Below are 14,449 nucleotides of genomic sequence, written 5' to 3' on the forward strand. Positions count from 1 at the left end.
GAAGGTAGCACAGGTGGACTATATCTGAGGCAGGAGTTGCGATCTGAAAGGGATTGGAGACCGCAAGGTTGTGACAGGAGAACGTATCTAGGCAGCATCAGATGGTGGTCTGTAGGACTTCGATGGTGTTTTAAGCCCCCAACGTACTCTTCCAGGCAGCACTGCATGGAAGGCACTCCCCGCCCCCAACAGTTTCATCCAATCACAGCACTGGTTAGGGTTAGCGCCAGTGCTGTGATTGGCTGAAACTGTAGGGGGCGGGGAGTGCCTTCCATGCAGCACTGCCTTGAAGAGTACGTTGGGGACTTAAAACACCATCGAGCTCTGTAGGATGACTGAAGTTTAAGAAGAGTAAGAGAGTGAAGGCAGAGCCAAGGATCAAACCGTGGAAGTTGAAGAAGGAAGATTGTTGTGTGGAGTTTGGGGAGGAGTTAAAACAGGCACGAGGTAATTGTGAAGAGTTGCCAGATGACTGGACAACCACTGCAGAAATAGTGAGGGAGACAGCTAGAAAGGTACTTGGTGTGTCATCAGGACAGAGGAAGGAAGACAAGGAGACTTGGTGGTGGAATGAGGAAGTACAGGAACGTATACAGAGGAAGAGGTTGGCAAAGAAGAAGTGGGATAGTCAGAGAGATGAAGAAAGTAGACAGAAGTACAAGGAGATGTGGCGTTAAGCGAAGAGAGAGGTGGCAAAGGCAAAGGAAAAGGTGTACGGTGAGTTGTATGACAGGTTAGACACTAAGGAAGGAGAAAAGGACTTGTACCGATTGGCTAGACAGAGGAACTGAGCTGGGAAGGATGTGCAGCAGGTTAGGGCGATCAAGGATAGAGATGGAAATGTGCTGACGAGAGTGTGTTGAGAAGGTGGAAGGAGTACTTTGAAGGGCTGATGAATGAAGATGAGATGATGAGAGAGAGAGAAGGTTGGATGATGTGGGGAAAGAGAATCAGGAAGTGCAGTGGATTGGCAAGGAGAAAATGAAGAGGATGAAGAGTGGAAAGGCAGTTGGTCCAGATGACATATCTGTGGAGGCATGGAGGTGTTTAGGAGAGATGGCAGTGGAGTTTTTAACTAGATTGTTTAACACAATCCTGGCAAGTGAGAGGATGCCCGAGGAGTGGAGAAGAAGCATACTGGTACCGATTTTCAAGAACAAGGGTGATGTGCAGAAATGTAGCAACTACAGAGGCATAAAGTTGATCAGCCACAGCATGAAGATTTGGGAAAGAGTAATAGAAGCTAGGTTAAGAGAGGTGATGATCAGCGAGCAGCAGTATGGTTTCATGCCAGGAAAGAGCACCACAGATGTGATGTTTGCTTTGAGAATGTTGATGGAGAAGTATAGAGAAGGCCAGAAGGAGTTACATTGTGTCTTTGTAGATTTAGAGAAAGCATATGACAGGGTGCCGAGAGAGGAGCTGTGGTATTGTATGAGGAAGTCGGGAGTTGCAGATTAGTATGTAGGAGTGGTGCAGGATATGTATGAGGGCAGTGTGACAGTGGTGAGGTGTGTGGTAGGAATGACAGATGTGTTCAAGGTGGAGGTGGGATTACATCAAGGATCGGCTTGGAGCCCTTTCTTGTTTGCAATGGTGATGGACAGGTTGATGGATGAGATCAGGGAGGAGTCTCCATGGACAATGATGTTCACGGATGACATTGTGATCTGTAGCGAGAGTAGGCTGCAGGTGGAGGAGAGCCTGTAGAGGTGGAGGTATGCACTGGAGAGAAGAGGAATGAAAGTCAGTAGGAGCAAGACAGAATACATATGCGTGAACGAGAGGGAGGGCAGTGGAATGGTCAGGATGCAAGGAGTAGAGGTGACAAAGGTAGATGAGTTTAAATACTTGGATACAACTGTTCAGAGTAACAGGGAGTGTGGAAGAGAGGTGAAGAAGCAACTGCAGACAGGGTGGAGTGGGTGGAGAAGAGTGTCAGGAGTGATTTGCAACGGAAGGGTACCAGCAAGAGTTAAAGGGAAGGCTTAGAAGATGGTAGTGAGACCAACTATTTTGTATGGTTTGGAGACAGTGGCACCGATGAAAGGACAGGAGGAGGAGCTGGAGGTGGCAGAGTTGAAGATGCTAAGATTTTCATTGGGAGTGATGAAGAAGGACAGGATGAGGAACAAGTATATTAGAGGGACCGCTCAGGTTGGACGGTTTGGAGACAAAAGCAAGCGAGGTAAGATTGAGATGGTTTGGACATGTGTAGAGGAGAGATGCTGGGTATATTGGGAGAAGGATGCTGAATATGGAGCTGCCAGGGAAGAGGAAAAGAGGAAGGCCAAAGAGGAGGTTTATGGATGTGATGAGAGAGGACATGCAGGTGGCTGGTGTGACAGATGAAGATGCAGAGGACAGGAAGAGATGGAATCGAATGATCTGCTGTGTCGCCCACTAACGGGAGCAGCTGAAAATAGTAGTAATAGTAGAATTGTGCCAGGTGGAGAGGGGCCCAAACGCTGTTCAGATGTTGAAACTTGGACACTGAAGTCCATTGTTATGGTAAAAGAGATGCTCATCAGCCAGCAGATCTTCGGTAGCAAGAATAATCCGAGCCCAAAGGCTAACGGAGACCCACATACAGTACCCAAGGCCTATGCGATTAATGCAGATTGTTGGGTGAACAATCCTCAAGTAACGGTCAACAGGCACAGCAGTGATGAAAAATACTCCTGACAGCACGGTTGACTGCCAACATGAACAACAAAATCCGGCATCGAATATCCCCATGAATCCAGTCTTTTCCTTGTCTGTAACAGTCAGCTCTGAAAGGAAGCCAGAACAGTATTACGGAGTCTGCAACAACCAGCTGAGTAAGATACAAAGTGTTGGGTTTCCAGTTGTCCTATTTGGAGGACGAGCATCCAGAAGGCCACTAAATTCCCGATCAAACCAAACATGAACTCCAAAACTAGGACTGGAGGCAAAACCTGGCCTAGAATGAGATTCAAAGATGCAGCAGTTGTGTTGAGTAAAATTCATCCCTTGAAGATCAAATTAACCATTGGAAAACTTGAGTATCCTCTACCGTCAACAGTGTCAAAAGCTATATGCTGCACAAAGTGCTCCTTTAATTGCAATTTATTGATGTGATCATGCAAATTTTCTGACAGCAACATTTGAATTTAAATGTTAGACACAGGTGGACAGCGTATAGATATTTTTATCTTTTGAGAAGTGGTACTGGCCCAGAGAAACAAGTACACAATTATGATTGGTATTTGTCCAGGGAGTGGCTTCATTATAACTGTTATGTTTGATAATAAAAATCCTCATGGATATTGAGCGGGACCCAAGAGTCCCTGAAAAACAGCAAACATTTAGCCACATGTGACTTAGGGCCCTGACACAAAAGGCCAACAGCTGACCGTCGGCCAGTGTAGTCAGACCCCCGTCAGAAGCTTTTCGGCCCATTCAGCATGTTGAATCGGCGGAGCCCGTCGGTGAGAGAGATCACTCTGATTGGCTGTTCAGCTTCGTGAATCAGTGCTAAGCTAGCAAATCAGGGCTGCCGGCTGTAGTCTTTGCGGTGTGTTCAAGTGCTACTTTCTGGCTCAGACGGCAGGCGACATGAAGCAACGCAACAGTCGGCCTTCATTGCCACTGCTCAGTTTGGTGTATCTGGGCCCTTAGTTGTACCTCTACAAAATCCAAGTAATTATTGCAAAGCATTGTGTTAAGAAAACATTGAACAATCCAGTATTTTTAAATTCTTTGAACAATAACATAAAAAAGACAAACAGGTATATATATGTAGCTGATATTTATTAGCCTACAGTCTGATTTAGTGATGAGCATTTGGGAGAAGTCCACATCATATTGCACCTTTGGCAAATGAAATAAAAGGAGCTACCAATGGCTAAAAATGTGAGCGAGTGACCAGGTCCACAGTCCAAACCTCCTCTTTGTCCTTCCTCTTGCCTGGCAGCTCCATATTCAAATGAAAATTAATCTTAATGTGTACATTTGGCCAGGTTATTACATGACATCCATTTCCGTAAAAGTGCACACTAGGTCTTCTGGGTCTCTCACTTCTTGACTTCTCCTAAATCATCAATGCTGTCGTCATCCACCTAAACATAATGGAGAGATACAGAATGACTTCAGTCTGTTTATCATCTTAACAGGTGAGACTCTCTTTCACACTTAAAACTGCTAAATACAGCTAACACGAAAATTCACCAAAGTCTAATACATGACTTTACATGAAAAAAAATTACATTCTCATGAGGTTGAGATCATACATTTGGCTTTTTCAAACTGTGAAATTGTAACATTGAGAAGAGTCAAACATTCACACACTTCTGCCAACACCAACCTGCAAAGCTTCAGTTTTTCAGGGTGGTGTTGCAGTTTTGCTGTGCTTCAGTTAAAATGTGAAAACAATCAACATATATTGTACTATCAAAATTTCCGTGTTTGGCACACAACAATATTGATACTTCACATTGATACTTCACATACTTGACATGTTTGTTTAATTCAATTATTCATTTAATCATTCATTCATCTTCAGCTGCTTCTCCAGGGTCGGGTCGCGGTGGCAGCAAGCTAAGTAGGGCACTCCAGGCGTCCCTCTCCCCAGCAATACCTTCCAGCTCCTCCTGGGGGATCCCAAGACGTTCCCAGGCCAGATTGGACATGTAGTCCCTCCAGCAAGTTCTGGGTCTACCCTGGGGTCTCCTCCCGGTTGCCTGTTCCCGGAAAACCTCACAAAGGAAGCCACCCAGGAGGCATCCTGATCAAATGCCCGAACCACCTCAACTGGCTCCTTTTGATGGGAAGGAGCAGCGGCTCTACTCCGAGCTCCCTCTGGATGTCCGTTCTCCTCACCCTATCTCTAAGGCTGAGCCCAGACACCCTACGGAGGAAACTCATTTCAGCCGCTTGTATCCATGATCTCACGCTTTTAGTCACTACCTAAAGCTCATCCATGGGTGGGGGTTGGAACGAAGACTGACTGGTAAATTGAGAGCTTTGCCTTTCGGCTCAGCTCCCTCTTCACCACAACGGTCCGGTACAATGTCCGCATTACTGCTGATGCTGCACCAATCCACCTGTCAATCTCTCACTCCATCCTACCCTCACTCGTGAACAAGACCCTGAGATACTTGAACTCCTTCACTTGAGGCAACAACTCATCCCCAACCCGGAGGGAGCAATCCACCATTTTCCAGTAGAGAACCATGGTCTCAGACTTGGAGGTGCTGACTCTCATCCCAGCCATTTCACACTCAGCTTCAAACCACCCCAGTGCACGCTGGAGGTCGCATTCTGATGAAGCCAACAAAACCACATCATCTGTGAAGAGCAGAGATGCAATTCCGAGGTTCCCAAACTGGACACACTCCTCACCTTGGCTGCGCCTTGAGATCCTGTCCATGAATATCACAAACAGAATCGGGGACAAGGGACAAGCTTGGCGGAGTCCCACACCCACTGAAAACGTGTTTGACTTTGTGCCGAAAATGCGGACACAGCTCTCACTTTGGTTATACAAGGACAGGATGTCTTGTAGCCCCTGCCCCAGTACCCCATACTCCCGCAGTACCCCCCACAGAGTGCCCCAGGGTACACGATCGTAAGCCTTCTCAAAGTCCACAAAACACATGTAGACTGGCTGGTCAAACTCCCATGCCCCCCTCAGCACTTCTGCAAGGGTAAAGAGTTGGGCCGTTGTTCCATAGCCAGGATGGAATCCGCATTGTTCCTCCTGGATCCAAGGATCGACAATCGGTCAGAGCCGCCTTTCCAGCACCCTAGAGTAGACTTTCTCAGGGAGGCTGAGCAATGTGATGCTACGATAATTGGAGCACACCTTCCGGTCCCCCTTTTTAAATATGGGAACCGTCACCCCAGTCTGCCACTCCACAGGTAATGTCCCCGACCTCCACATGACACTGAAGAGGCGTGTCAACCAAGACAGCCCAACCATGTCCAGAGCCTTCAGCATCTCAGGGCGAATCTCATCCACACCCTGCACCCTGCCACCAAGGAGCTTGTTAACTACCTCAGAGACCTCTGCCAGGGATATGGGTGGGGCCTCCCCTGAGTCTTCAGACTCTACCTTCTCCACTGAGGACATGTTAGCTGGCTTCAGGAGCTCCTCAAAGTGTTCTTTCCACCGCTCAACAACATCCCCAGCTCGGATCAACAGTTCCCCTCCCCGGCTGAACACAGCCTGAGCCCTGCTTCCCCTACCTGAGTCGCCGGATGGTTTGCCAGAACCTCCTTGAGGCCAACCGAAAGTCCTCCTCCATAGCCTCGCCAAACTCCTCCCACACCCAAGTTTTTGCTTTCGCGACCGCCGAAGCGGCAGCCCTTCTGGCCTCCCGGTACCTGTCTGTTGCTACAGGAGACCCCTGGGCCAACCAAGTCCGAAAGGCCTCCTTCTTCAGCCTGATGGCTTCCCTCACCACTGGTGTCCACCAGCAGGTTCTTGGGTTGCCGCCTCGACAGGCACCAATGACCTTTTGACCACAGCTCCTGCCTGCCGCATCTACAACAGAGGCTTTGAACATGGCCCACTCAGACTCCATGTCCCCAGCCTACCTCGGGATAGACGAGAACTTCTTCCGGAGGTGGGAGTTGAAGACCTCACGGACAGGAGCCTCCGCCAGACGTTCCCAGTTCACCCTCACTACACGTTTGGGTTTGCCAGGTCTGACCGGCAGCCTTCCCCGCCATCTGATCCAACTCACCACCAGGTGGTGATCAGTTGACAGCTCTGCTCCTCTCTTCACCGCTCAACAACATCCCCAGTCCAGGTCAACAGTTCCCCTCCCCGGCTGAACACAGCCTGAGTCAAGCCCTGCTTCCCCTTCCTGAGTCGCCGGATGGTTTGCCATAACTTCCTTGATGCCAACCGAAAGTCCTCCTCCATAGCCTCGCCAAACTCCTCCCACACCCGAGTTTTTGCTTCCACGACTGCCGAAGCCGCAACCCTTCTGGCCTCCTGGTACCTGTCTGCTGCTTCAGGAGACCCTGACCCCCCCATCCCCCCTCAGGAGACCCTCAATTATCTTCCAGCAAAATTATTTGAAATAAACTTATACCACACAAGTAAACCCTCCTGTATGACACCTTTTAGGTGCGTCAGTGACATTTATGTACAGAGTTCATACACTTTTCCGCCAGTGGCTTTCAATTACTTTTCCGTGAATTCTTCATAATGTTTGGCTCAATTTCCAGGTATGAGTCCTCTAGGTAGGAAGTTTACAAAAATATGGGGTCCATTTATAAACTACTTGAAAGGAAATGTAAATGTAGATCTGTAAAGGTAGGCTACAAAATATGTATGTGAAGTCTTAACCTATGCAGTCTGGCAGCTGTCTGTGTTGTTTTTTTCTATGTCTTAACCCTTATAAAGCTTGAAAAACGAATACTACTAGTACTACTACTACTACTATTACTATGGCTACTACTTTCGGCTGCTCCTGTTAGGGGTCGCCACAGCGGATCATCCATTTCCATCTCTTCCTGTCCTCTGCATCGTCCTGCACACCAGCCACCTGCATGTCCTCGCTCACCACATCCATAAACCTCCTCTTTGGCCTTCCTCTTTTCCTCTTCCCTGGCAGCTCCATATTCAGCATCCTTCTCCCAATATACCCAGCATCTCTCCTCCACACATGTCCAAGCCATCTCAATCTTGCCTCTCTTGCTTTGTCTCCAACCAGACCTGAGCTGTTCCTCTAATATACTCGTTCCTAATCCCGTCCTTCTTCATCACTCCCAATGAAAATTTTAGCATCTTCAACTCTGCCACCTCCAGCTCCGCCTCCTGTCTTTTAGTCAGTGCCACTGTCTCCAAACCATACAACATAGCTGGTCTCACAACCATATTGTAAACCTTCCCTTTAACTCTTGCTAGTACCCTTCTGTCGCAAATCACTCCTGACACTCTTCTCAACCCACTCCACCCTGCCTGCACTCTCCTTCAACTCTCTTCTGCACTTCCCGTTACTTTGAACTGTGAATTGTGTCTGTAGGCCCACCCAACCAACCCGGAGGCAACACGGCGATTCGAACCGACGACCCCGTGTTGGTAGGCAACATAATAGACCACTACGCTACCTGGATGCCACTCTTGAAAATAAAATGCGAGGAGCTTACAGTTTATTCTCACGCTACAGCCAGTCAGTGCAATTCTGTAAATACCTGATCAGATACTGCCAATTCAATGATTCTACCATCAATAATTGGGCAAGGGGGTGACCAAAATACTGAAACAAGAAAAAAGACTTAAATATTGTCAATTGTGCATTTTTAGTTATTTGCACAACCTCAGGTAGCTTACCTCAGGCCATTTCTCTTGAATGACATCAATGATGTCATCTGTAAAATCTCCCTGAATGATTATTTCATCCTCAGCTGTAACAGAAGCCCCACAAGAGAATTTCTGGGCAAAGAACCGCTGAGCTTCTTTGAGATCAATGTCTGCAGAGTGATGAAAGACACAGGATTAAACACATTCAGCATTTGCTCATTTCTAGTGTTAACATTATGTCATCTACAATAACTCTTACCAAATGTCGCCAAGCCACACACTCTGGTGACATATTTTTTCTTTGCTCTTGGGATTTTTGCTATTGTGACTTTCTGTGGCAGAGTCTTTTTTTTCTGTTTAATCTGGCCTCGTCCACCTGCAAAGATATGATTAACAAGGGAGTTTCTGTTTTGCTCATGTTAGGCAACAATATTTTATTAAAGCAATTCATAAAATCGCATACTAACAAGGTTAGTAAATTTGGAAACTGAGGATGTTACCAGTTAATTATATAGCACATCATGAAGGCAGACTCGCATGTAGAGCTAACATGTCACTAATGTAGCGTGTAGACACACCAATTTCTTCAAAAAGTGAACAGTAAATATTGTTTAATAAAGGCTCACTTTTTTTTAACCTCAAGCTCAGCAAATATTGCCCGGCATCATTTTCCTTGCTAAATTCACGGCAGTCTCTGGAACTACATGACTGTTGCTACCGTTACGGGACTGCCAGGCTGCAGGACTTTCTGCTCTCTAGTGCAGAAATTTACAGATGGGTGGGATGCACAGCATAAAGTGCAAAAACCTTTTCAAAATCAAGCAAACTATTCAAAGTATACTGTAAAACATAAATGGAGACAACAAAATTAAATGAATTTGATTGTACTATGAGCTTCCCATTTTTGAATAGGAAATATAGCATGGATTTTGAAGGCTTAAATAACCGGTCATTTGAAGACCAGAAATTTCAGCAAAAAGGAGTTTCTCGATACTGAAGCGATTTGTGTCTTTGATACCCAAAAATGATTTAATGACATTTGGGTTCAAAAGGAATATTATTCATGGATTATAATACATCATGACCCAAGCAGAGACTTGACTGATGTTAATGTTTGAATTAAACCTCTCTTCTGTTTTTTTCTCTCCTCCTCCTCGCCAGTAGGGGGAGCTTCTCCATTGCCAGTTTCTTGTTTGGGTGCATTGCCTGACAAAACAAGGAGGGCAGAAGAAGAAAGAAGATCAGTAAAGCAACATCCATACATACTGCATCCAGATTTTATTTCTTGAGACATTTGTATAAACAGTCATCTAAATGGCTTGGGAATGCAGTCTACCGCCATAATGTTAAGCTCCTGTCATTACAACACTACTTGAACTTCAAGCATTTTTATGGTGTCTGCAAAAAAATATATGGCACTCACCCACACTCATCCTAGCAAATACATCTGGAAAGTTCTTCTCAAGCCACTGCCTGCACTTGGCTGGCTCTGGCATATACTCACAATACTGAAGATACAGTAGAGTAGAGTAGATTAAGGCACGTCTACTGAAATTAACCTATTCCAATCAGTTCTACCATACATTTTAAACATCTAGAAAACACTCAAACATGCAGGATCACATGAACCAGGAGCAGTCAATGTATTTTTTTTAAATTTAAGTACATATGAACTTACTTCTGTAGGCAAGGAACACACTAAAAATGAAAAAAAAGCCATATTTACTTCCAGGGTAACCTTTAAAACATATGAAATTGCAATAAATGACTTAGAAAACATGCAAGACTGGGGACAAAAATACCACACCTCCACAGTACAGAACTTTCAATGGGTGCTTGGAGTCAGAGTCAAATCCATGATCGCTTTTGTTCTCCGGAGAACTTGACTCCACATGCTGCGTAGTAGCCATCACAAGTGATCTGCGCGACAAAGAAGAAGCCCCGGTACATATTAGTAAGTCATATATGATCACACTTAGTCTGCTGTCAAACGCAAACCCTACAACGTTCGCATTGAATTTCAGTGACCCTCGCTGTAGTGCCTCTCCATCTCCCGTGCTGGTTTTATGACAGCTGTCTCTGAGGTGATAAATCTACCAGGGTCTGCCATTCAAACTGCAGATTACCTGACCATTACTATGTCACCCCCCCATCCCAATTCATGCCCCCCCCCTATTTGGCTAGCTTGCTCTCGCTGCAGAGCGCCCGTTCCGTTACTGTAATGCCAAATCTATATAATACAATAGTTCACATATTTTGAGATTAAAAAGGATTAGCCTGCATGCCCACCTGAAGCTGATTTGAACCAGCAGGAGGTTAGCCGACAGACATCCGAGGAGTGGGTACCAAATCGAGCATTGCCTGGCTAACACACGCGGCTATTTTCTGTTAACGACCCCGGAGCCTCCCACCTCTGCGGTGAAGTTAGTTTTGTTTTGAGCATTTGTTTGCTGGTCAACCCAACGGCGTACTGAAACGCCCTAACCATTTGCCCTTATGACGTCACATGTTATACTCCTCACGCGCCACGGAGCCCGGTTTCGGGGATGCATAGTTCCCCCCCGACGTAAAGCATGCGTTTCCCAGGCTTGCAAAGTGTGTTTGCGTCGCAAACGAATCTCCAAAATAGGACCAACTTCGCCGCCACCTTTGCGAGGTCACTTAAGATGAGCGATGACGCGTTTCTCTCTCGAATAAACGTTGCGTCCGCACGAACTGACTCAACTATCTGATTTACCTACCTGGGTTAGCGGGCACGCGTAAAGGCACGCCGCTTCCATTGTTAGATATTATTGGTATTGGCTGATATCACGGCCGAGACGGTAAGACGTGGTAGGTTACAAACTATAAATTTATTGAACTATTTCGGCTATCGGATAACCTACGAGCCCAGCGACACGGCGGCGACGCGTTGACTGACGCTACAGCGTTAGCAAGGAAACGACCACACAGCCGCCTAGCAAAGCAAGCTAACGCTCCGCAGTGTCAAACTAGCAAAACCGCAAGGGGGGGGAAAACCCAATTACCTTTTTCCGTACCCAGTGAAAGAATCTCGACTACTGTTTACTGTACTTCAAGGTAACTCGCATTATTGACTGTATGCTCACTTCTCAACGTCCAGAAAATTAAATACGATCTGGCTAGGATGGCACAAGCACACCTCTCTGTGTCGCGCTCCTTCTTGTTCGCGTCTTTTGGTTCCACAACGTTTGGCGTCCAACGTTAAAGCTCACTACTGCCACCCCCTCCTCCCGCCGTGGACTGGGAATTGCATCCGTTCTGTCCGCTTCCCTGCGAAACCGAATTTGCTATGAAACGCCTTGTCCCAATATATATGTGACATGCCACTTCCTCTCAAACAACAAATACGCATGCGTGGAATAGTAACTTAATATTTCTGCAGCACACAATGCGTCATGGGAAAATTGCCATCCGTCAAACAAACAAAAAAAGTACATCCATTGGGTGCTATGGACGTTGGAAGTTATTCTGGACACACAAACAGCGTTGCAAGACTGGCTTGACAAAGGTCACACCCATCAAAACCAGCCTAATAATAACAACGACAAAAAAAACCCCAGCCCAACTCTAATCCACCCGTCCGACACCTTATTCCAAACCAACACAATGCCTAGTTTTACAGAACTCACCCAATCTAGTAGAAATTTTTATATATATTTATATATAAATAAAATCCAGGGAGTATATATATATATATATATATATATATATATATATATATATATATACTATACTCACTGGATTTTCACAATGTGTGTCTGGTGTGTGGTGTGTGTGTCTGTGTGAGAGTCTATAAACGGCCAAACTAAACCGCTTGGGGCCTTGATTCTTTTTGGAGGTTATTGGGGATGATAGGGGGCACCTATGAAAAATAGCAGAACATTAAAATTATGCATAATTAATTATGCATAAATATGCAAAATATGCATTTTTCTAAAAATGGCTAAAAACCACTTTTCTCGGCATTTCAGATGATTCTGAGCATCTTTGATTTTTTTCACCTGTAAAATGTTTTTTTCTGGGACTTAGAAATGTTTTGGCATTATGCAAAATAAATGCATTTTTGCACAAATGCACTTATGATCCTCATTTTTTTTGGAGGTGGTAGGTATTGTTCCAGAGAGGACCAGAAAAGTAGCAGAACATTAATTATGCAAAAGATGCGTTTTCTAAAAATGGCTAAAAACCACTTTTCTCGGCGTTTCGGGTGATTCTGAGCATTTAGGGGGGAGGGAGTTGGAGTGGGGGGGTTAGGGGCAGGGGGAAGGCGGTTAGCTGGCAGATGAAGAGGAGGGAGATTTAGACGGGTGGAGAACCAAACCGCTACATTGTTCTAGTATATATATGTATATATAATGCATATGTATTTGATATCCCGCTCATTAGTTGAGCACTTCTATCAACACCATTGACGGTTTCCGGGGAGAAAAAGCTAATGTGTGTGTAACATATGTATATCAACACAAGTACAGTACACAAGTGCGCTTAAGCATATCAGCTCCTTCACACCTCAGGGCGCATGCGCTTCCGATGGCCTTACGGTCGCTCCATCCCACTTCTGACACCAATGTAGCGAATTCGGGGGACAACGCAACCACAGGAACTGCCGCAGCCGGGACGCGAACCCGTATCGCCCGCACCGCAGGAGACATCGCTAACCGCTAGACTAAAGGGTCAGACCCTCCAGCCAGCGGCCAGCGTGACGTCTTATCCACGCACGTTACACTATACACACAGCGTGTGTCATTTTAAAAATGATATTGAAATAAGCTAAGTGAAATGACCAGAATACAATTCCCGTGTCGCCAATTTTAAATGTATTATTTAATTTTTTTCATTATTACGAAAAAATATCATAATGAAAAAAATGTGTGAAATATGTAAAAATATTTTTTTCGGGGCTTCCGGGTGGCGTGGCGGTCTATTCCCATGCCTGCCTACACAGGGATCTTCGGTTTGAATCCCCGCGGGGCGTGATTTTTTTTTTCGTACCCTGCCTCTGGTTGGCTAGTACTCGTTGCCTCCGTTGATTAGGTTGGTTAAGGTTAGGGATAGGGTTAGCCAATCAGAGATAGAGCAGGGGCGGGTCTTCCCGGAATCCAGGTGAGCGCTCTCTCAACGAGTACTAGCCAATCAAGAGGCAGAGTTCTCGGGAAAAAAAATCACGCGTGGGTATGTGTCCTGGTCGCTGCACTAGCGCCTCCTCTGGTCGGGCGGGGCGCCTGGTCGGTGGGGAGGGGGAACTGGGGGGAATAGCGTGATCCTCCCACATGCTACGGCCCCTTGTGAAACTCCTCACTGTCAGGTGAGAAGAAGCGGCTGGCGACACCACATGTATGGGAGGAGACATGTGGTAGTCTGCAGCCCTCCCCGGATTGGCAGAGGGGGTGGAGCAGCGATCAGGACAGCTCGGAAGAGTGGGGTAATTGGCCAAGTACAATTGGGGAGAAAATAAGGGGGGGGACTAATGAGTCATGAACTATTGAGCTCATTCTCGTTTAATATTTGTCAGAATCACTATTTTTAGTACAGGAAATGTTCTCTGTATTGGAGACATCCAAGTTTACTTGACAGGACAAAAGTAACTTTCTGACATGGCTTTATGTTTCCTGGCCCTGAACCGACTTCCTTCCTAAGCCCTACCTCTCTCATTCAATTCCAACCTTGGATTTCACAGTTCACCGCAGTACCTCAGTGGACAACCAAACCCTGCCCAGCTGTCGAGCTTCCCTACATATTACTCTATCTGCTACTGCTACTCTCGGCTGCTCCCGTTAGGGGGCGCCACAGCGGATCATCCGTTTCCATCTCTTCCTGTCCTCTGCCTCTTCCTCTGTCACACCAGCCACCTGCATGTCCTCCCTCACCACATCCATAAACCTCCTCTCTGGCCTTCCTCTTCTCCTCTTCCCTGGCAGCTCCATATTCAGCATCCTTCTCCCAGTATACCCAGCATTCTCTCACGTAACGTATTTAAAAACATGAGCTAACACCAAGAACAATAACAACTGATTGTAGTATTTAGTTGTTGGATAAGTACCTCTCCAGCCACTATGTCAGTGTAAGGAATACTTCATTCCTTTCTTCTCTCTGTGTTTCTCTGATGTCACAGGTGCCAGTCTGGTTCCACAGCATACCACCGGGTGTTCT

General features: G+C 46.2%; 2 protein-coding genes across 5 annotated transcripts; both read right to left on the reverse strand.

Moving 5' to 3' along the window:
* Positions 1-2,472: 2,472 nt before the first annotated feature.
* Positions 2,473-2,991, reverse strand: hcar1-2 (hydroxycarboxylic acid receptor 1-2). The gene is given in 4 exon segments (XM_056291227.1): positions 2,473-2,685; positions 2,687-2,854; positions 2,856-2,952; positions 2,954-2,991. Coding segments are annotated over 4 exon segments (516 nt in total).
* A 554-nt stretch (positions 2,992-3,545) lies between these two features.
* On the reverse strand, positions 3,546-11,470 carry denr (density-regulated protein). 4 transcript variants are annotated; one of them, XM_056290644.1, is made up of 8 exons: positions 11,317-11,465; positions 10,086-10,198; positions 9,957-9,976; positions 9,702-9,786; positions 9,404-9,484; positions 8,538-8,654; positions 8,309-8,448; positions 3,546-4,082 (listed from the first exon to the last, which is right to left on the reverse strand). In XM_056290644.1, the coding sequence occupies exons 2-8, from the start codon at positions 10,186-10,188 to the stop codon at positions 4,038-4,040; spliced, it is 591 nt and encodes a 196-aa protein (XP_056146619.1). In that variant the 5' UTR covers positions 10,189-10,198; positions 11,317-11,465; the 3' UTR covers positions 3,546-4,037. The 4 variants fall into 4 exon arrangements, with proteins under 4 accessions (XP_056146619.1, XP_056146617.1, XP_056146620.1 ...); XM_056290642.1 differs by having other exon boundaries at positions 11,386-11,462; XM_056290645.1 differs by having other exon boundaries at positions 11,439-11,459.
* Positions 11,471-14,449: the final 2,979 nt, after the last annotated feature.

Source organism: Lampris incognitus, chromosome 12, assembly GCF_029633865.1.
Source record: "Lampris incognitus isolate fLamInc1 chromosome 12, fLamInc1.hap2, whole genome shotgun sequence".
NCBI lineage: Eukaryota > Metazoa > Chordata > Actinopteri > Lampriformes > Lampridae > Lampris > Lampris incognitus.

Excerpts from the sequence above, each read along its gene's own strand:
- denr (XM_056290644.1), bottom strand. The coding sequence starts at position 10,188 with ATGGCTACTACGCAGCATGTGGAGTCAAGTTCTCCGGAGAACAAAAGC. Across the intron at positions 8,449-8,537 it reads GTGTGGCTTGGCGACATTTG|ACATTGATCTCAAAGAAGCT; the intron begins GTAAGAGTTATT and ends ATCACTCTGCAG. Across the intron at positions 4,083-8,308 it reads TTCAAGAGAAATGGCCTGAG|GTGGATGACGACAGCATTGA; the intron begins GTAAGCTACCTG and ends CATTATGTTTAG.